Raw genomic sequence first — 23,180 nt, forward strand, 5'->3', positions numbered from 1 at the left:
GTCAAGCTGGTAGCGTTTTATTGATTGACTGTTGTTCATTGTTTGGAGAATCTCTCTCCTTTCGCTCTAGTTTTTCCACCATCTTTTCTGCTTAAGACACTCTTAGGCTCATTAAATGTCCTCCTCATTACTCAACATTTCCTCATTTTAGGAGCTCTCTTATGGCCTGAGATGCTTCGTTAATAACTTTTACTGAGGGAAAATTCTAAGAAAAATCGTATAATTCGAGAAATTCCAAGACTTTTCTTAGTGTTAGGATTCTTTGTGAATACCAGCCATGAACATTATGGGATTTGATCAAAGTATTTTCCAGATCTGGATAAAAATATTTGTATTTTAAGACCCAATTCCCTGTCTTATTTTGAAAAAGTATCAATTTATCCATTCATTGATCCTGTCCAACAATTTTTCCCTCTATGCGCCTGTTTATCCATTCATCCGTTCCTTTAATTCTTCAGTCCATCCCTCTGTCCCTCCATTTGACCATTCATCTAACTTTCCTTCTATTCATCTATCCATCCCTCTGAATTCATAGTGAACACCTGTTTTCCTCTGCACAGAGACCTGGGTGTGCTTTAAATCAGGAAAGGTATAGAACTTCTTAATAGGAAATGTTTAGGATCCCTGCACCCTGTTTGATGTTACCTGACTGAACACAGCAAAAGCATAATTATGCAGTAAGGTCTTACTAAGGCCAGTGGAAGGTGTCGCTCATCTCCAGCTGTGCAGTTAGATCAGAACTGACCAGATCTGCTTGGACTGTGGTACCTACATCAGAAATATTTGGCAATAAATCTTTGAGGAAAGGATATTGCTCGAAATGTTTTCTGCAGCGAAACATCGATAATGTGACAAGAACCATCTTGCAGATGGATTCTAGGAGGTGGAACCTTGATCTCAAGTGTTTGAGATTCCATGAAGAGACAGAAGGAAGAAAACTTGTCTCAGATCTGTGGTTTGATTTTCCAAGAAAGTCTTCCTGCTGAGCTTCTTATCGAACTGGAAATTCACCCTGAAACACTGATGCTATTCTGAAGGTGAAGAGAGGTCATTATTTTCACTTCAGAATGTTTATTGAATTTCTGTCCTGCCAAGGATTATCTTACAGAATTGACCATGACCGAAGAATGTGAAATGTAGGGATGGGTACCGAATTCGGTACTTCTATAGGTACCGACCAAATTCCGTCAGTACTACCGAGTACCTATTCACGTAAAATCAAACAGTACCATGTTTCGGTACCTAAACGCATCATTGTGACACTGAAGGAGTGGAAGAATAGGTGATTTTCGATGCCAGACATGAACGCAGCATTGCACACACAAGAGCGTAATGACATCAGTAGCTGCTGGTTCCGTCAACAAAGCATGGCTCCATGTGTCAAATGTGCCGCGGGAATAATCTGAGGAAGGCACCAGGTTTTTCACAAGGCTGATGAGAGCCCAATTTTGGTCAACCTCAGATCTATTAGCGACATCTGTTAGCGACTCATCTTTATTATTAAACGAATTAACATTTATTAACACATAAACACACACAAAAGTACCGAAAACTGGTACCGCTGAGTACCGGTATCAATTCCAGGGTACCAAGTATCAGTACTTTGTGGGTTCGATTCCAGCTTCCTCCTGCCATATGTCGATGTGCCCTTGGGCAAGGCACTCAAGTTACCTGCCGATCTGCATATCGGTGTATGAATGTGTGAGCGTTAGTGAGTGCGATTGGGTGAATGTGGCTCTAGTGTAAAGCGCTTTGAGCGGTCTGTATGACTGGAAAACGCTATATAAGTTCAGTCCGTTTACTATATTGGTTCAAATGTGAAACGTACCCATCCCTAGTGAAATGTGTGATCAATTTACAGCTTTCATTTTATTTACTGTCAAACAGCAACAAACCAGTTATTTAGTGTCAAACTTAATGAAAATGCATATACAGGTCCTTCTCAAAATATTAGCATATTGTGATAAAGTTCATTATTTTCCATAATGTCATGATGAAAATTTAACATTCATATATTTTAGATTCATTGCACACTAACTGAAATATTTCAGGTCTTTTATTGTCTTAATACGGATGATTTTGGCATACAGCTCATGAAAACCCAAAATTCCTATCTCACAAAATTAGCATATTTCATCCGACCAATAAAAGAAAAGTGTTTTTAATACAAAAAATGTCAACCTTCAAATAATCATGTACAGTTATGCACTCAATACTTGGTCGGGAATCCTTTTGCAGAAATGACTGCTTCAATGCGGCGTGGCATGGAGGCAATCAGCCTGTGGCACTGCTGAGGTCTTATGGAGGCCCAGGATGCTTCGATAGCGGCCTTTAGCTCATCCAGAGTGTTGGGTCTTGAGTCTCTCAACGTTCTCTTCACAATATCCCACAGATTCTCTATGGGGTTCAGGTCAGGAGAGTTGGCAGGCCAATTGAGCACAGTGATACCATGGTCAGTAAACCATTTACCAGTGGTTTTGGCACTGTGAGCAGGTGCCAGGTCGTGCTGAAACATGAAATCTTCATCTCCATAAAGCTTTTCAGCAGATGGAAGCATGAAGTGCTCCAAAATCTCCTGATAGCTAGCTGCATTGACCCTGCCCTTGATAAAACACAGTGGACCAACACCAGCAGCTGACACGGCACCCCAGACCATCACTGACTGTGGGTACTTGACACTGGACTTCTGGCATTTTGGCATTTCCTTCTCCCCAGTCTTCCTCCAGACTCTGGCACCTTGATTTCCGGATGACATGCAGAATTTGCTTTCATCCGAAAAAAGTACTTTGGACCACTGAGCAACAGTCCAGTGCTGCTTCTCTGTAGCCCAGGTCTGGGGAATGCGGCACCTGTAGCCCATTTCCTGCACACGCCTGTGCACGGTGGCTCTGGATGTTTCTACTCCAGACTCAGTCCACTGCTTCCGCAGGTCCCCCAAGGTCTGGAATCGGCCCTTCTCCACAATCTTCCTCAGGGTCCGGTCACCTCTTCTCGTTGTGCAGCGTTTTCTGCCACACTTTTTCCTTCCCACAGACTTCCCACTGAGGTGCCTTGATACAGCACTCTGGGAACAGCCTATTCGTTCAGAAATGTCTTTCTGTGTCTTACCTTCTTGCTTGAGGGTGTCAATAGTGGCCTTCTGGACAGCAGTCAGGTCGGCAGTCTTACCCATGATTGGGGTTTGGAGTGATGAACCAGGCTGGGAGTTTTAAAGGCCTCAGGAATCTTTTGCAGGTGTTTAGAGTTAACTCGTTGATTCAGATGATTAGGTTCATAGCTCGTTTAGAGACCCTTTTAATGATATGCTAATTTTGTGAGATAGGAATTTGGGGTTTTCATGAGCTGTATGCCAAAATCATCCGTATTAAGACAATAAAAGACCTGAAATATTTCAGTTAGTGTGCAATGAATCTAAAATATATGAATGTTACATTTTCATCATGACATTATGGAAAATAATGAACTTTATCACAATATGCTAATATTTTGAGAAGGACCTGTAGAACAATGGAAAAATCTACAGTTGAAGTGTTGAAGTATTCTCAGAATGTTAGTGATACTTTCAGGTAAAGTTACATGGGCTGTAAAATAAAAACCTTTAGAGAAGCTGGGAGATATTACAGATTTATTGACGAGAAAAGCAACCTTTAAACTAATACTGGGCATGTGATCAATCAGAATGTGCAGCAATATGTGCTCCAGAAAAGAAAAAAGGTGTCTGAAGACTTCCATCTGCTCCATGTTCTGATCATGTGGAGGTTTCTGATGAGTTTGGAACAGTTTGCTGACAACAATGGTTGCAATTGTCAACCAAATATGAACTGATATATAAGATTTAAGGTCATATTTGTGCTAAATTGTCAAGAATGTTGTATTATTGCCAGACAACAGCGGGAGACACTCAAAAGTTATCTTCTTGCTGCTGGACTTCACAGAAATACAACAGAGCTTAGCAAAACTATTCACAATCCTTATGTTTTTACATTTTATCACATTGCAACCATATACATAATATAATTTCTAACACAAAGTTGTGCAAAGTTACACAGTGAGCAGAACCCCACCCAGAAAACCTGAAAAGTGTGGTGTGCATTTATATTTGGACACAGTTAATACTGTGTAGAACCACCTTTTGCTGCAGGATGGAGCTTAATACAGGGGATTCCTGAAGGAAAACCTGCGAGAGGCTGCGAAAGACTGGCGGAGGGGGTGGAGGTTCACCTTCCAGCAGGACAACGGGTAATCTGTCCGTTTGACCATCCATTTATTATCTGTCTAAGAGATACATGGAATATTGAATGGAATGAAATTAAGAATCTATGTTCACATAGACATCACATTTACATCTAGCAAAACAAAAACTGGGTAAAAAGGCTCTATATTTAAGTAGACGTGAGAAACTAAAACACTTGCAGCTGTAAACGCAACGAGGTTCCTACAGACTCAACGTGGACGTCCGCAGGACATTTCCGCACAAAGTTCAGCTTTTCTGACCGCTTACACGGTGTCACACAAACTGCTTAGTGGGAAAAAACCTTCACATGGGACTGTGTCGCTGCACTGACAGATGTATTCACCTTCATCCCTAGTCTGGTTTCATGGCCTTATATACCACTACTACAAGGCAAATTAGCTCTGCCTCCACGTCTGATGACGCCGTGGCAGAAAAAGTGGGAAATGTAGAAATTTGGTACGCTCGACTATGACACCTGAAACATGCGTGGACAGTGCGCGCCGCACACAGTTCAACCACAGTCTGACACTGTGGGAAGCAAAGGTGGACCTACAAAGTACTGACTCACTAATGGATACAATGCTTTCATGTTTTAATTTAGGAGAACGTTTGAAAAATGTATTTATTTTTCTCTACAATCATTTGCATTGAACAGTCTTACAAACCTCGGATAAATACACTGAAGTGTGTGGTTGTGGCTTGACTAAATGTGATAAAGTTTAAATACTTGTGCAAGGCACTTCAGTTTCATCATTCTGCTCATGGGGATCATCAACAGTTCATGTCTGATTTTGGTTCAGAAAAAATATGAAGTTTCTTAAAACCAGCAGTTGGTTCCTTGTCTCATTTGGAGCAAACAGAAGAGCAGCAGAGAGTGACTGAAGTCTACTTATAAATATATTAAGAGCTCAGATTAGCGTCAAAGATGTCCATAATGAGGGTCCCCACAGGGCAGGAAAGCAGCAGCCTGACCACAGGCACAGCTTCGATCATGTCTGGGACTTACAGGTGTACTCGTCCACCAGCTGCTGGCAGTCTTGGCAGTGGACAGCACAGCACCAGTGGAACTTACACTCACACTTGGTGGTGCGGCTGACGCGTGCCGTGTCGTAGCCTCGGCCGCAACACATCACCTCGCAGCCGTCCATGCCGCGGGACGTCCGGTTGCAGAGGCGCCCTCCTGTGCCCATCGATCCTGTGGACAGAAAGAACAGATTCACAACTTGTTACATCAGGAACTTATCTAAACAGATGTCTTTGTTTCTGTTAAATGGGGAAGATAATCAATTACAACTCATGGCAAAAATGATGAGATTATTACTCTGAGGTTGTTCAGTCAGTCTGCACTTTGGAGAGTTTTTCTCTGCTTCCCTCCTGATATTTTTTTTCCCCTGACAAGCCTTTCTGAGATGAAATTTTTCTGTGCGACTTCCTTATCTTCATCGGAACTTTCCTCGACCACAACCAGCCAAGTAATGTTAGCATATTCTGTTCCCAGCTGGGATCATCTCATTCCTCGGGGAAACCAAGACATCAATGATAGGAGATATCGGACTAGACTTCTTTCACAGCGGTCCACTTCACACCTGGCACCAACATGCATCCCCAGTGATCCGATTGTGTCTGGACTGGACTAGGGCACTGTTTGAACACACTCAGGACGGTTTTATTCAGACCACCTTCACAGATGGCCTGGGTCCGTGGTGTCTGCATTAATTAAATCATAGTTGATAAACAGCTATGTGGAAAACTTCAAAGATTGTTTTCATGCAAATCTCAAAGTCCAGGCACAATTATATAGCGTCAAATGAATACAGTTCAGTCCGACAACTCGCGTCTGAAAGTTTACATTTAGTTTTATTAGCAAATATAGCATAAGTTTGTGTTAGCCGTCTAGGTTCCGATCACATCACTCCATGGCCATGCTACTAAACATGTCCTCCACATCTCAGGAAGTAAGGAATGTCTCTGACCTTGGAGCCCAAGGGAGGGTGGATGGAGTTTCGAAAAGAACCGAGCAGAAGCTGTGCATGAATGGTGCAGGATGGTTTGCAGCTTAGATAGACCAGCCAAACTGTTGAGGTATGCTTGATATATTCTGCAGTGTTTGGCGTGAAAGATCAGGTGTGGTTAACTCCAGCTGACCTTAACTAGCTCATAGAGGTTGCCTCATTTGTGCAAATTAGTCTTCAGTTGTTTAAGAATCAACTTTATTAGCCACGTTTGTGCACAAATAAGGAATGTTACTTCAGTTCCATCACTCACATCATATATCAACATCAGTCCAAACAACCACCACATAGTGTAAAAACAAATAAATAAGGACAAGCAACAGTATGTACAAATGTGTGCATTTTTTAATGTATATAAAAGAGGGAAGGCAGGTTGTAATGGAGCAGTTTTCTTATTTGTTCTCAGCAGAGTAGCTGACTACTGAGGCTGTAAGATGTTTATTGTGTTCAACATAGAGACAGCCTGGGGGAAGAAACTGTCGAAACTGCTTTTTGCCATTACCGCTCTGTCGCACCGAACCGAATGTAAAAATCTAAACGGTTTGTGTCCAGGATGTGTGGGGTCTGCAGAGATGTTGGCTGCTCTTTCCCTGACCTTAGACCTGAACATGTCATGGATGAAGGGAAGGTCAGCCCTGATGATTCTCTCTACAGACCTGATTGTTCATTGCAGTCTGGACCTCAGGTGCAGAGAATGGTGGTTCCTAGGGACCGGAAGTAATCAACAGTAGGCACAGTGTGCTGTTGAGCGGAGGCAGTGCAGGGGGTGTTCTCCGGAAGTCCACCGTCATCTCCACTGTGTTTAGCAGGTTTAACTGCAGGTGGTTCTGAGTGCAGCCAGCTGATCCACGTTCTGTCTGTATGAAGACTCGTCACTGTCCTGGATCAGTCCAATGACAGCGGTGTCATCTGCAAACGTCAAGAGTTTCACAGATGGGTCCAGTGAGGTGCAGTCATTTGTGTAGAGGGTGAAAGCGAGTGAGGAGAAAACACATCCTTGGGGGACACCAGTACTGATGGTTCTTGCGTGAGAGAGGATGCTGCTTCCCAGCCTCACCTAGCTACTGTTGGCCAGTCAGGAAGCTGGTGATTCAATGACAGTAGGATTTTATTTGGAACTGGATAAAAACAGATGTGGAAGATAGTGAACTTTGAACATTTTCACACAAGGTTTCATCAAAATAAAAGAAAATCACCATTTCAGCTTAATCAATAATCCTAATAAGACTACTGAACTTTGTTGACTCAGATTTTTCTCAGTCTTTGGATGACATGTCTCGTCTGTGGTGGGATATAAATCATTGCACTGAAATGGATTAAACGTCTGGGCTTTTTAAATGTATAACTAATCATTCAATAGGAAAGGGGAATATTTAAGTGCAGATTAATTAATGATGAAATACATCACTTTTACATTGCACTAATATACACTACAACATAGTTCCAGAGGGCTAGCATCCGGGTTAGCCGAGGAGATGATGCTGGAATTTTTATTTGGTTCCATTCCAAAAAAACATTTAACGACGACTGGCCAAGATGGATGTCAGGACATGCAGCAGAACATGTTGAAAATGCAGCAGTGGAATTTTAATCTTTATTACTTCAACCCACAGCAGGTTTGTTGGTGAAGGAGGACAAAGCATGTTGCTACTAAGCAAAGAGTGTTCAACGTTTTCTGGAGGAAAGGAAGATAGACTCAATGGCATGACCTACAAACAGTATAGATTTGAAATTTTTGATGGAGATTGACGATAAATATTATTTGTCATTTTTGAAGTCTTTGACGTAAAGAATTCAATGAGCCAGAAAGGTCAGAGAAGATGCAACGAAGGACCAACTTACACATTTTTTGGCTGATCATTCCATATTTATTCTACTTGATCTGACAGAGAACGTCATTAGTTAGAACAATGTCATTTAATCTTTTTGATGTATGTTTTGCGAAGGCAAAAAATGGCTTTCTTTTATTGCTGAGAAATAACTGAACATCTTCATTGTTCAGTTTGTAGAGAGCATATTTCAGGAACATTCACCAGAAGATGATCACAATCACAGGTTATCTTACAATCCAACATGCAATTTCTGATACAAATAATAAAGTAAAGCAATTCTCTAATAAGTGATAAACCTCTTTGAGATTTTTAATAATCCAAAGTTTACTTCAGATCCAAGTCAATAACAAATCACATAAAAAAGTCAAGCATCAAGTAAAGTGAATTTGGCAAATGGACAATTTGAATCACTTTGTAGGACATCAGAAGCCAGTGGGGGCAGGATAGAAGGCTTCAGTCAGGACAGTGAAGATGAGCCGGGGGTGGGGTGGGAGGGTGAGACAATGAAGCCCAGACCAAGAAAAGATGAGAGATTGATGACAAGAGCCATCAAGCAGCTCTCCCAAACTTCATCAGCTGTCCATTTCATGGGAGTCATCCTTCAGACACACTTTCTCCTGCCACACAATGGCAAGTGTTTTTTTCTCTTTGTTTAAAGTGTAATTCAAATACATCAGTAGACACAGTCTTCATTTATAAGGAAAAAAAACACAGGTCCGTTTGGTTTATTCTGTGCACGCAACTATCTGGGTTATGAAAGGATCTTCAGGTTCGGATCACATGCTGCAGTCTTTCAGTGGTATGGGGATACAGGCAGACGGCTTTGGATAAATAAGACACTGCCTCAACTATTGCTTGCACTGGAGATATCTAAAACTGGCTCTAGATCAGCTTTAACCTTCAACCTTACTTAAACGGTCTGATTCCTAAGTTTATAGACATTTACTTATTAGGAAGAATAGCGTTATGGTTTGGGTCAAACGTTCCAAGTATCTGTCCATAAGCTTCTCACAATAGTTTCTATGGAACCTTGACCCATTGGTCCTGACAGAACTAGTGTAACTGGCTCAGGTTTGCTGGCACACACCTCATCAGCTCTGCCCACAACGTTTCTATGGGACTGATGGTCACTTTGTAACTAATTAGGCAGTATGCTTAAGATCACTGTCCATTTAGAAGACCCATTTGTGCCCAAGCTTTAACTTCCTGTCTGATGTTTTGAGATTGTGCTTCAGTTTTTCCACATAAACGTTCTTTCCTCATGTTGCCAATAAATTTCCAAAGTGCACCACTCCCTCCTGCAGCACAGCGACCCCACAACATGACACTAGCAGCCTGCTACTTCCCAGTTGGGATGATGTTTAGTGTAAGCATGGTCAGTTTGGCCAAACACTTCCGTTTTATTTTCATCAGACCATAAGGCACATCCTTTAAAAAGTACTACATTCTGGCTTTTTGTATTGCTATTAGAGTAAAGGCTTCTTCATCGATGAGTCAACTATCAGCCCATTTTCATACAGGACCACTATGAGCTTCAACCAGCATCTTATTAAGGTCTTTTGCTTTGTTCGGGGGTTGATGTGCACGTTTTGCACCAAAATACATATATCTCTGGAACACAAAACCTTCAAGCATCAGGAACTTGTACCAAACAACCAACCGAACCAGACATGTGAAGGTCCGCAGTTCTCCTCCTGGTATCTGGTCACACACAGGAGCAGCATGTTTGAGGTTTTGCCTCAAAAAACAACCACAAGTGCCTTCATTTAACTCAAATGTTGTAAATCAGAAGCTTACAAAGCAACTACGTCACTATCATCATCATCTCCATCAGGTCATTCCCAAAATGTCTAAAAGTAAAGTAGTCTTAGTGTATGTAAACGTTTGAATTTGAGGAAAGTAAGAAAAAAAATATCTCTGACTTGTTCTGGCATTTACCAAATAAAAATAACTCAGCAATTCTAGCTGAATCTGTTGTCAAGCGTATGTGTTGGCAACAAGACAAAAGGGAAATGCAGAGAAACAAAACTGACTACTAGTTTGAAATAGTGATCTGAAAACCTTCACACTTTGCACCTGGATTGCAGACAGGTGAGGTTCTTCCATGAAGAAATCAACAAATGACTGAAACTACACCAACATTTCCAACGTTACCAAACACAAGATCTGATTTCAATCAATGACGAGTTCATTTCAGTCTGATCACCTGTGTCTGACGTGTGTCGTGGTGCAGATGTAGCGGTGTGGTTGAGGCTGCTGTGTGCAGGTGAGACTGTTAAGTCTGAAACATCAGTGTTATTGAAGACGAGCGTGTGTTCAGGCTGACTAAAAATAAGGTTAAAGAAAATTTCAAACTGGCCTAAGACACCACTTCAAACAATGTTCTGGAATTTGCTCATGTTTACATTCTGCTTTAGTTAGTGTGTTCAACGTCTCTGCACCCATTCCCTCGGCAGGTATTATGTCTGGACACGATCAGACGCCCCGCCCTGCTCTGGCAGCGAGCCCGCCCGCCCGCCAGCCTGTCCGTTATTTGTGGTATGCTGCACTGCTAGGGGTGACATCACGGCCAGCGTCTACCTCAGGGACCTTGCTCTCCCTGCGTCTGCTTATTGAATTAAGATGAGGGGGCGCCGAGAGATGAGTTTAGCACCTGAGCCTCGCTGGAGCCGAGGGAAATTGATTTCACACTCTGAGAGGCTCGGAGGGGCCGTCTCACTGTCTTTCTCAGCTCTGATTTTTTTCCCCCCCTAAGTGTCTGAGAAAACGGCAAAATGAAGTTTGTTTCTTTGAGGTTATTCAAAGTGTAAAGGAAGAATCATTGAAAGTATGTTTTAAGTCGCATAACATGTCATGCTTTTATGTAAAAGACGAACAGGTTTTTGTACAGTACATGGCACTACAGAGGAGGGGCTTACATCCATGTGCATATCCATGGAGACTTAAGTCATTTGTGAGTGCTGTGCATCACTATATAAAGTATTAAGTACTCACTACAAACCAAGTGTATACAAGTCTGTTGTAAAGCTTTACAAAGAGAGGAAGAATGAATTACCAATAAGATTTGTGGTCTCTTCTGGGACTCTTCAAATGGTAGGTTTCCATTCTACTACCCTGCACCTTTATCCCCCTGGGAGCTAACTACCCTAAACCCCTGAACTGTCCTTTACTCTGCCTAGATATGGGCTGGTATGGGATTCTAACTTCACACCTACAAAAAATGTAGAAAATGATCCAACGGCTTTGTTTAAAACAAATGAGCAAGAAATATTCCTACTGCTAAAAAACTAAAGTAATGATATCTACGGCATTTATTTATTGTCATTTTCATACATAGACTTATAGACTACAAAAACTAACCAGCAACTTGTTCATCAGTTGGACCAAGCAAGGCAGCCTGGAGTCTGCTGCTTAACAGACATGACATTTTCCAGCTGTTTCTTTGAACAGTGTAGTTTTCTTTCAGCCATCTGACTGGCAGTGTTTAATAAATACTCTTTAAACAACGCAAGAAAAACACCAGTCACTCCTGCACTCTCTGTAATCTCACAGCCTTGATACAGATTCTTCCACCTGAGCTGTGTATTCCTGCTGCTCCTCCAGATTTACCATGCCTAGTTTTGACAGCAGTGTCATCAATATGAAGTAAGCCTTCTGATGCTGAGAGCATTGCCCAACTCGCACCTGCTAAAACCAGCATGCATCAGTCTTGATGCCTCAAAGAACAACAACAAACAAGCTAGGCGGTGTACTACCATCGGTGTCAGTCATCTGTTTAGTTCCAGTTGTAGAGCAGAGATGCGGTCATTCGGGTAAGGAGAGAGCACAGCTCCAGAAATAGACAGGGAACACCCAAAAATTATTTGTTCATTCATTCACTAATTATACTACAGGAGGTATTAGCCTAAAACACTGGTAAAAACTGTAAAACCTTTTGGAAATCGGTATTTTATATATTTTAGTGTGTTTGGGAGAGATAGAAAACCGTCCTCTTGCAAAGATAAGAGATTTCAGCAACAAAACCAACTTGTATAAGGTCACTCAATAAAGTTAACAATGTTAAAAATCAGAGATGCGTAGCCCCCTCCTTTCACAAAGCTCTACCCAGAAGGTTCAGGTAAAAACAAAAAGTACCCCCTCCCTTCGAGAGCCTGGGGTAAATGTCTAGCCTGCTGATCTCTTCTTACCCTGGTAGATACAGGTTTGCAATTTCTATTGTTTTAATAATTACCAAAATTATTATTTTATTGATGAAGCTGCTGGCATTTTTAGTATTTAGTATTTCCCCCATTTTGTAAAAAGGAAAAAGAATAAATAAAGATGAAAGGAAAAGTATTGGTTGCACAGTGCCATGGAAGTTGTTGAAATGCACATGTGTACTCGAAAATACAGGTGGAAGCTGCTGTTACTGAGCTACGTCCAAAGAGCCAGACAAGCTGGCAGCTTTCTGAAAGTTTTACACAATATCATGTATAAAGATACAAATATTTACAGAGATATTAATATCTGCAATGATTGGGGATTCAGAAAAAGTAAGATTTACTTCAGTGTCAAGAATGGAAGAAAAGAGCAAAGAACGAAAAGGGGGAAATAATGAAGGATGAATATCGATGTATTTCTAACTTTTGTTTGGGGTAAACATAATCATATACATTTCTATGATGCAAACTGCTTTCCAGTATGCCGCTCTGAGCTTCCCACTTGCACACCAAGGCCAGTGTGGTTGTTTCATGTCGAGGTGATTCATAATGACGTGTGGTATTCTACAGTTTCAGCCCACAGAAGTGTGTAATGGATCAGGCACCTGATTGCCACGGATCATCAGCTGCATTACAGGGATTCATGTCTTTTGGAAGTCACTCTCACAGCCCTGTCATCCTCTTGTATGCTTACCCAGTTTTCATACACAAATGTTTTCTTTCTCACACCCTTTCTCATTTCTCAGCCTTGCAAAGACCCACATCACTGTAAGCGAGTCTGTCCTAACAACAGCAGTGTTTTTAGTTCCATCAGTCAGCGAGATTGTGAAAAGCCTGGAAGATCAAGGCACAAACTGATTGTGAAAGGAACTGAGGGCATTTTATGGCCAGTTTCCAGAAGACACTTAGCTAAGGCAGAGGTAAAAACGCAAACACATTTTCATGTATTTTTATAAGTGATGAACCTGCACTAGTTACATCGTACTGTGGCAGCTTTCCAGCCTGAACGGCTGCTGTAAACTTTCAAAACTTGGCAACTCCAAGCAGAAAAAGCATTGTCAATATTTCAACTTCTGGAGCAAGATCTGAATACCTGCTGTTTGCATGTCTGTTGCAGACAGTTACTCTGACAAGAGTACAGTATTCCAATTTAAACTATGAAAACGAAATGTTTATAGTTAATCTATCTGAACTGAAAATGGGCTGTATGGACCGGTTCTGCTTACAGTGCTTCTATATGCTACAAAGCAGGTTCAGCCTATCCCGGCATTCCTGAAGAGATCCTCTTCATCTTAAATCTTTAGTGCACTTCCAACATAAGAATTATTGAGGTGAGCAGATATGATACATGTCCAGTTGAACATGTGTTGTGTGTTCGCATGAACATAATTGTAGAGACACAGCACGGTGCGGTTTGGAGAGCATGTTCAGAGAAAGTTCAGATCCATTCACAGGATGACTCTCCCTCACATGCATCCAAGTATCTTGTCTGGTGTTCAATCAGTGAGAAATGATCCAGCCTGAATATTATCCAATTCTGAGAATTCTAAAAATCAGGAAAGTTCTGCTCTGAATACGATCGCGACCGGACCCAGAAATGGATATACTGAATATATAGTCAGCTTAATACAAAAACTGAACAATTGAATGGTTTTATTGTTCAAATGTTAATTTATGCACAGAATTTGTAAGATGTAACAAGTGAGCTTCCAATGTTAAAAATGTAGATTTCAAGAATCAGAGAGAATTGTCTTAATTGAACCTCCACATAAATAATATAGAGGAATATAATCACCCACCAAATCGCATGTGCATTTGTCATTTAACTAATTTACATTAATGAAGAAAAGTATGCTGTCTTATAAGTGTAAACTTCTCAACAAACAATCTATTGACTCAGCAGCTTGTAGAAGCACCTTTAATAACAGTGACTCTCAGTATTTGTCTTCTGTTTGTCCACATTAGTCTTGCACACTGTTCTGGAGTCACTTTCGCTCACTGGTCTTCATAATGTGTCTTCAGTTTTTTGAGATTGGTCTTCTGTTCATGCAGGCTGAGGTCTGGACTTTGACTGGGCCACTGCAAACACCTTGATTTTTTTCCTTTTTTAGTCATTCTGTTCTAGATTTGCTGCTGTGTTTGGGATCATGGTCTCATTGATGACCCAGTTTGGTCCAAGCTTCAGCTGTTGGACAGATGTTCTCACATTCAATTCTAAAGGGTTTGATGTACAGAGGAGAGAATGGATAAATCAAACACCAAGGTTCCTAGGTTCTGTGGGTCCAGAACAGACCGAAATCATCAGCTTGTGGGCATGTGTTGCTGATGATGATCTGAGGTAAAAGTTCCCAGTTGAAACCAGGAACAAAATGAATCCAGCGGGACAGTTTTTAAATTGATAAGGATGTATTCCTGAAGGCAGTTTTTGGCTCTTATTTTATCACGTAAGAAGAACATAACCTGACTGACAGATTGGACCCTTACCTGACTGAGGGTCTCGTATGCAGTAGTCCGGTGAGTCTTCCAGGTAGACCAGATCATTTTTGCTGGGACGTTTGAAATGTGTGTGCGTGGCAGTAAACCCGGTTCCATACTGATTGACTGCGACCTGCACAGCACCGTTGTATCTCTTCCTCAAGTGGTCACCAGTGCGTCGGAAGTCTGCCATAGCCTGCCAGCAGGTACGAACAGTGCACGAGCCACTGACGCCATGACATTTACACTGCAAAGTCATAAAGCGTTTCACTGCCTGTGAGGACGACAACAGGGACTGATGTTAGTTTACAGTTGACTGTTTTTATACAGTTTCCAAAATAAAGGGGAAAATTAAAGACATTTTGAAAAAAGAAGCATCTTCAAATTGCTTTAATGCTGAGCTGAGCGCTTTCTATGTGTTCCCCATTCCGTACCTTCCTGCCAGCTCTGTTGTTGTGCAGGTTCATGAGTGCTTGGGCATCCCTCTCCTTCCTCTCCTTGGCATCCACAAAGATTTGGCTAAAGTGAATGGCATGCTCCACATGATCGCTGCAGCCTCCCCAGTTAAAGGAGCCCTTGGAGTCCTCTGATGACCCCGTCTTAGTGGGGTCACAGGAGCAGTTATCCAGCTCGCCCTGGCTGCAGGCTCGTGCCAAAGTATAGACCACTCCTGCAGAGGAGATGGCGTACACAAAGGCAACTTCTCGGCTGCCTAAAAAGAAGAATGACTGAATGAACATGCAACTGAATGATAGGAATAGTGGGAACGGGGATAGTACAGCCGCTGGCGACATCACCTGGTTTATTGTGTACGAAGAAATTACTATAAGTTTTTCAGTGAACAGCTCAGATTTGAAGGGAGTTGCTTTAAAATCATCCAGCATCTCCATCTTTACGTAAACCCAACTTCAGATTGTGCAGCTTTTACTGCACCTTCCATGTGGGAGGTCAGTCTTTTAGCTATCGACTGAGTGGGTCCAGGTTATCCTTTTGTTTCACAAAACCAGTTCATTTCTGGTAGTTTTTACCACATTTTACCTAGCTACTGTTATGTTCTACATGTCCCAACACAAACCCGCTGATGTTTAGGATCTATGTTTGTTGTTTTGTGACAGAAGCTTTCATGCTAGGTTACAGAACATGAAAAAAATGCTTCATCTCTTTCCAGTATGAATAAACAGCTTAGGTTTACGAGCGATGCCCTCATGCAGAGCCCTCATCTCCTCCACATGTACAGTAACCAAACAAAGATGTGGGCAGATCAAGAGCTGAGGGAAGGAAAGGCTGCCTGTCTTCATTTAACCTCTGCTACAAAACTACCGCTTCTGTCAAAGCCAGCTAGAGACAGGATCTGTGATATTAAGGGCAAATAAAAGTGTTTTTATAAATGAAATACCTAAAAAAGCAAAAATATGCTTTATTTCTCTAAAAGGATGGGTTTAGATCTCTGGAATTGGGGTTCCGTTAGGAGATTTTGCGAAGTAAATATCTTACCTGTAGTGGATAAGTTTTGTTTTGATGTAAAAACACTTTGCTTTTGTAATAGTCTGCTTTGCATAGCAATTAGATGGAATATTAATTTCTGTTTCATCAAAGAAAGGAGGCTTAGAGAGCTATCCAAGTAAAATATCTACCGATCTTATCACACAACAGAACCCAACTCGAAACAAATCGGAAATATTCCTTTTAGTATCTACTTTCTATGCTGTTCATTTTTAACAGGCAAAAGACACAAGATGATTTCAAAATTATATGTTGGAGGGGAGTTCCTGCCTCAAGTGGAGGAGTTTAAGTATCTCGGGGTCTTGTTCACGAGTGAGGGAAGAATGGAGCGGGAGATCGACAGACGGATCGGTGTGGCTGCCACAGTAATGGGGGCGCTGTGTCGGTCCATTGTGGTGAAGAGAGAGCTGAGCTGAAAAGCAAAGCTCTCAATTTACCGGTCGGTCTACATTCCTACCTTCACCTATGGACATGAACTTTGGGTCATGACCGAAAGAACGAGATCCCGGATACAAGCGGCTGAAATGAGCTTCCTCCGTAGGGTGGCCGGGCACTCCCTTAGAGATAGGGTGAGGAGCTCGGAGTAGAGCCGCTGCTCCTCCACATCGAGAGGAGCCAGTTGAGGTGGCTCGGGCATCTATACCGGATGCCTCCTGGACGCCTTCCTCGGGAGGTGTTCCAGGCACGTCCCACCGGGAGGAGGCCCAGGGGACGGCCCAGGACACGCTGGAGGGACTATGTCTCTCGGCTGGCCTGGGAACGCCTTGGGCTCCCCCTGGAGGAACTGGAGGAGGTGTCTGGAGAGAGGGACGTCTAGGCGTCTTTACTGAGTCTGCTGCCCCCGCGACCCGGTCCCGGATAAGTGGAACACGACGAATACGAGTACGATGTTGATGAATAACAAGCAGCGACAAGACATATGGTCAACACAAAGTTGAAGGCCTCAGATGTAAGTCAACTTCCTGCAGGCAAAATTATGTCAGTGCTTCACTGGTTCTACACATTTTTTAACTCTAAAGAGCAAGATTCTGGCTGAGTTTTATGAAATTGACCGCAGGAAGGGGTGAATGTTTGCAGTGCATGAACTGACACACATCGATATGTGTCTGTAGAGATAGATAACTGTTAGATTAATTTGTCCAGATTTGGCATCTGATCTGTCATCATTGTTAGGACTAATCATTTCATTTCCAAGAGGGAAAACGTCTGGGTAGTTATTCAAGACCATCATCAATGGAGTTCTTTATTCAATGTTTCAAGTTCATGAAGAGTTCACTAAACCCAGTTTATAACTTCTGGGACTAAATTACTCCAAAAGGCATATCCGTTTAAATAAACGCAAAACACTTATACACAGATTCATTGATTAGAAAATAATGGCATTCAAATTTCAAGCTGGGCTTAAAAGTAGGCATATAATGAACAAGTTTAAAACAAGTTTTAGTATTACCTAGGCATGATAAGCAATATAAATGGAGAGGAGTGTGTGTGTGTGTCAGCAAAGTTAAGCGTGCCTAATGAGGTGAATGAGAAGAACGCTGAGAGAACACGATGCTGAGGAGGGAAATCTCCTGTGTAATTGTTGAAATTAGCCTTCTGACATTGACAATAAGGAGCTTCTGGAGGGGCCTCTGTGTACCATGATAATGCTGTGTGACACGGTCAGGGCCCGGGTGGGAGGTCCAAATACCACACGGCTGATTAGAGGCCCCGACATGAAACAGACTAAGTCGAAGGATCCACCTCACAGGTTAAATCTCAGGGCATGGGAGAGGAACATCGGGCCTTTGGGTTCTGATGATCCTTCCTTCTGCGCCAAAAGGGGGAAAAAAAGATTCAGAGACCAGCTCCAACATGCCCCCGTTGAAAAAGCACCATGGTTTTAGTGGCTGACATGTGCAGTCACATGTTTCCTTTGACAAAATGCTTCTGTAACATCTGTCACAGGTAGTGACAGGCTTGCTCATTGCTTGGTAATCACTTCAGTCCCTAATGCTGCTTCAAAACACTTATTTTTGACTTACTTCACCTCTCACTGACAGCAAGAACCAACCTTCTTATGTCCTCTCTCGTCTTTTGAACCTGCCAATAAATCATGCGTCCTCTCCAACAAATCACCAGAGAAGATAAACACTGCTGAAGACCAGCCGTGACTCTTCAAAAGGGTGGGATTATGTTCGCTTGGAGATGGCTAAATTTCTGCCATCTCTCAACTGAATGGGCTAAGTGGAGATTAATTATCGACAGCAGTTAAATGAATTTAATGATATCAGTTACAACATATGAGGGCTTCTTTCGCCTATTATTGAAATCTTCATAGATTTGAAATCATGTTATGACTAATATCAAATAAAGATTGGTGCCATTCAAAAAAAAAAATCTTCATATTTAAAAATAAAATATGTCCCCTATCTAGTAAGCACCTACAACTTAAACCTGTTTATATTTTGTTTATTTAAAAATCAAATCAGGAACTCAGGAGTTTCTATTACCTCTGCTGAATGGTTTTATCACCACATCTGGGAAATGCAAGACAAATATACCACAATAAGAGTGGCAGCAGCACAGAAAGTGGGTGATGTGATATATGTAAACTTTAAAATGAGAAGAGGTGTAGAATGTGATCCAACCGCTGTGGAAAGAAAACAGAATATCTGCAAAAGAACTATTCAATTCAGTAGCAGTAAATTTAGCCTAAACAACATTTGTTTGAGATAACTTTTACATTTACTTCAAGGACCATCGATGGTTGGGTGACCACAAAATAGGTCTCTCGCTCCAGTTTGTACTCACTGCGTAGCAGCAGACGTCCAAACAAGTTATGGTCCTTGGCTGTTGTGTTGCAGTTCCAGCGGTGGTTGCGAAACTGGTGTTGGCACTCAGAGATCCAGTCCTTTATCCCGGCCCCGATGGCCTGCATCACTTTGGGGTGCTGGCGGCAGAGTTGGCGCTGTTTGTTCACCAGGCCGGGAATGTTGTCGCACATCACCTGGGAGCCGAGGGTGCCCATGTACCTGCATGGTGGGGAGGAGAAGGCAATACTTGCTGATTGAGTCGCAGAAAAAATATTATGACAGATGAGACTCGGCTTTGAAAAGGGAAAATATAAAAACATTCGAGCTACGCTTTAATTTAAAACCCACAATTCAAAAGGAAGAGGACACTAAATGCATTCTAAAAAACGATTAAAATTTCAGACAGATGTCAGTGTCAACATTATTTAAAATAAAACAGGAGTAACACCAAAGTGTTGCAGAACAAACCTAATGTACTTTCTATTCTACACAGGGAAAAAAAGGTCATGTTTGGCTTAGTTTACCAGCTTACTTCAAACTTTCAAAATCAAACATTATTTAAAAACCAAATCTTATGTTTAAAAGTAAGATTTGCTTTGGTTAAATAGAACTCAACTGTCTTAATATTAAGAAGTATAAAGGTGAGATTTTAGAAACAGGAACCATACAAATATTAATGAAGGGAGCGATGGAAAGACAACAAATGAACAGATATTAAAATGGATCAAATGACTGCAAAGCTTGAAAACTTATCTCCACAAATATTCAATCTGGAGCATATAGCAAAAACACACATAAACGCCTTACTCATTATACCAAAAATTCTCAATAATTAGGACAAAACCATAGAAGTGCTTTTTTAATATAATAATAATTTGAGTTTTTATTTAAATAGATTGCTACATTGGAAAAATGTATACAGTTAACAAAAATAATTCACTTTTCTAAACATTGAACCCTAATAAGTGAATAAATAAGCAGCTATACTCACCACCAGGATGCATCGACCTTGGCCGTCAGCCAGCAGGTTGCTACAGATAGATACAAACATATTCCACTTGGCAAAAAGTTCATATTAACCAGAGTTTGGTTCTTTACGGATCTGCAAGGAGCCTTGCCATGGATGGAAGGAACATCTGAAAAAGTCAGAGATCAACAAATAACGTTTAATAAAACACAGAGAAGTGAGAGCATGGACGATCTGCGCGTTAAAGCCATGAAGAGCGAGCAGAGATCCTCATATAGGGGACAGGCAGATGATGAGCTATCAGGTTCATATCCTTCCAAGGGGTGGGCAGGCTGCCGCTTCAGGAATGAAGGGAAGAAATGAGATGTCTGAGAGTATCTGTTCAGGCTGGTTTGACACCAGACAGGCTTGGCTCGGATCCAGACGCGTAGCTCCGAGGTTCCCTGCAACCAGCTGATGAAGCCTCCTCAGCGGAAGGAACCGGAGCGTTTACGGGACCGGACTTCATCCTGAAGCAAGGAGCCTGTCGCGATCCAAATAAATCTTTAATGTCTTAACGGACAGAGGCAGTAGGGGTTCCGAGAGGATAGCAGAAAATGACAGTTTATTTCCCCTCAATCAGCATCACAAAATAACACTTTCTATAGTTTGTGCCGACGGTTTTTTAATAAATCTCATATCTTTGGAAATATGACATGCAGGTGTAAAATATTCTCCATTCCCAAAGAATGGCGCACACCTAATTTCCAGCCATTTCCAAACTCATTCCTCGGTAACTCAGAAATCATTTTTCCCTTTCTAAACAGCCCGGTTCTCCCACAGCAGCACCTAAAGGTGATGTGTCCATCTCAATTGGATTATTTCTGGGTGTCTTTTTGAAGTCTCCTGTGGAAATCACAAAGTATTTCCTCAAACTTTGATCAGCCCCGAGTGTCTGTGGAGATCCCGGGACCCACACCACACGAGATTAATGGGGAAATGTGATTTCTCCCATGATCCCCGAGGAAGGGAACCATAAAAAACAAGGCAAAGCTTTGGCACCGTTCAGCTTTGTTTTTGCAGTAGCCGTGACGTGTTTTATAAAAATCCACTTTCATCATAGCGTGAAAATGCTTGCAGTTCATTACACGTCTGAATAAAACTGAAAGGTGGATTAATTGTGGCAACTGTTTTTACAAATGTCTGCTTGGTGAAGCAGCAAACATTGAATTTTAATATTTCTAGCAGTCACCGAGAAATTCGACCATCAGATCCCACATCTAAGAAACACTATTTCAGAAGATTTTCTGTTTAGGTCAGAAATGTCAAGTTTTCCCTTAATCACCGTGACCAGCAGGTAAATGTTTGAGAAAACGGATTTTTCCCTGTTATTAAACAGATACCCTAAAACTAAGAATTCAATCTATTTTCTGTCGGAGTTCATTAAGAATCACAAACAGGTTAGCTACTTTGAAACAAACATGACAATCTTCTCCTTCCTTTGAATGGACTTAAAGCTTTCAGCAGCTATCAAAGAATCTTCAGAACCTTTGTTTTTCTTCCGAGTAGCAAATGAAAACAGAAATCAGCATTAGCCAAGTAAAATCTGATCAGTTCATCTCTACTGCTAACCTAAATAAACTACAGATGTATTATCAGATTTTGCAGCTCGAGTGCTACTGCTAAATAAGTAACATATATAGAAATGTTTTATTCTTGTCAAATAAAGAAATACGAGGATGAAGTTGATCTCATTGCCTCCAGTAGTGAAAGCGACCAGCTCTATTTAATCAAACTCAACACAAAGACATGAGGTTGATCTCACAAATGTGAAAAAAAAAATACAATTTATTTTAATTCAGCATTAGAAGAAAAATTCCATTTTAATTAACCTTCAGTCTAAACAATTACAACAAATGAAATTAAGAGCAAACTCAAATTACAACAAAAAACAAGAGACTATCAAAACTTCAACTTCCCAAGAATGCCTAGAATTTAAACCTATTTTATAAAACTTACAGCAATCAAACTCAATATTGCCTTAAACTGTATCCACTGATGAATATCTGTGTAGTGTGATCAGACGGTGCTCTTGTACGTCTTCATGCAGCCCTTGAAGCTGTAAAGAACAGGAAGAAAGCAGCTCCTAGCATGCTTAGAGCAGCTCCTGTCACGGACCATGTCCTCAAGCTCTTGTAGGAATGAGGCTGAGGAAGTTCACAGCAATCCCTGGCTGCATCCATCTGAAGGAGGACAAAGAAGAACTGACATGGGAAACACACACATTGTGCCTTAATACAACCATGAGAATGCACCAAAACCTGCACTGGAGAAAGAGTTCTGACCTCAGGCAGGAAGCAGAGGACATTTTTCCCCTTAATCCAGTCCGGATTATGACACAAGTAGGCCAGTTAGTTTCAGGCTTGACCGGGTGGGAAATATCTGCTTGTGTACCAGTATGAAAACACCACCAGCACATTTTGAGGATGAAGGCATGTCTGGGCCCACAGCACCACTACAGCATGACTCGCAAAACTGAGTCTCCTAAACTTCCTGTGCCAAATCCCCAAGCAGTCGCCAGGCAAGAGTCAGATCTTGGTCACAGTCATGACTGTAAAACTAAATCTCTTCATGCAGCAAAGTCAAAGTTTTCTTCTGGTAAATATGACTTGGGAGTTTGCTGTTGGCAGTGAACTCAGATTTCTTGGGATTGCTGGAATTCTGACATATAATCACAGTTATTCCTAATTTACAATAAGTATTTGGTTTATTTACACAGACTTTGTTGCCTTCTAATACACTTGTTATATTAATTAATATGAACCACTGAACTTATTCTGGAACATTATGTACTTGTGAACACCTCAAATAAAACTACCCTCGCATCTGCAAAGCTACAGACTAGAACATTTCTTGTACTTTAAATATGACACGTCTGGATTTATCCATAATGGATCTACATTATACTGCAAAATTGGAATTACATTTCCCACAGTGAAATGCAGACATGAAACTTCATTAAATCATCATTGTTTGCTAAAACTCACCTTGTGACTCAGATATTTACTTCAAGTTATGGTATCAACCTCAAGCAAGCAGCTTAAAGTCATTGGAATGAAATAATTCCAAGGTTTTATGTATCATAGGACATAAAAATCATCTAATCTTTACAAGGTTCTAAAAT

The 23,180-nt window shown here is 41.4% G+C and overlaps 2 protein-coding genes across 2 annotated transcripts in view; both read right to left on the minus strand.

Moving 5' to 3' along the window:
- Positions 1-3,608: 3,608 nt before the first annotated feature.
- Positions 3,609-20,814, minus strand: wnt2 (wingless-type MMTV integration site family member 2). The gene is made up of 5 exons (XM_047384775.1): positions 20,042-20,814; positions 19,049-19,269; positions 15,187-15,464; positions 14,762-15,026; positions 3,609-5,429 (listed from the first exon to the last, which is right to left on the minus strand). Exons 1-5 carry the CDS (start codon positions 20,122-20,124, stop codon positions 5,224-5,226), a joined length of 1,053 nt encoding a protein of 350 aa, XP_047240731.1. The 5' UTR covers positions 20,125-20,814; the 3' UTR covers positions 3,609-5,223.
- A 1,010-nt stretch (positions 20,815-21,824) lies between these two features.
- The window catches only part of asz1 (ankyrin repeat, SAM and basic leucine zipper domain containing 1), an 81,089-nt gene continuing 79,733 nt past the window's right edge, over positions 21,825-23,180 (minus strand). The window contains exon 13 of the mRNA XM_047384743.1: positions 21,825-22,239. Coding sequence (XP_047240699.1) covers positions 22,099-22,239 — 141 coding nt within the window. The 3' untranslated portion in view covers positions 21,825-22,098. The remainder of the gene's footprint in view (positions 22,240-23,180) is intronic.

The sequence above is a fragment of the Girardinichthys multiradiatus genome, chromosome 2, assembly GCF_021462225.1.
Source record: "Girardinichthys multiradiatus isolate DD_20200921_A chromosome 2, DD_fGirMul_XY1, whole genome shotgun sequence".
NCBI lineage: Eukaryota > Metazoa > Chordata > Actinopteri > Cyprinodontiformes > Goodeidae > Girardinichthys > Girardinichthys multiradiatus.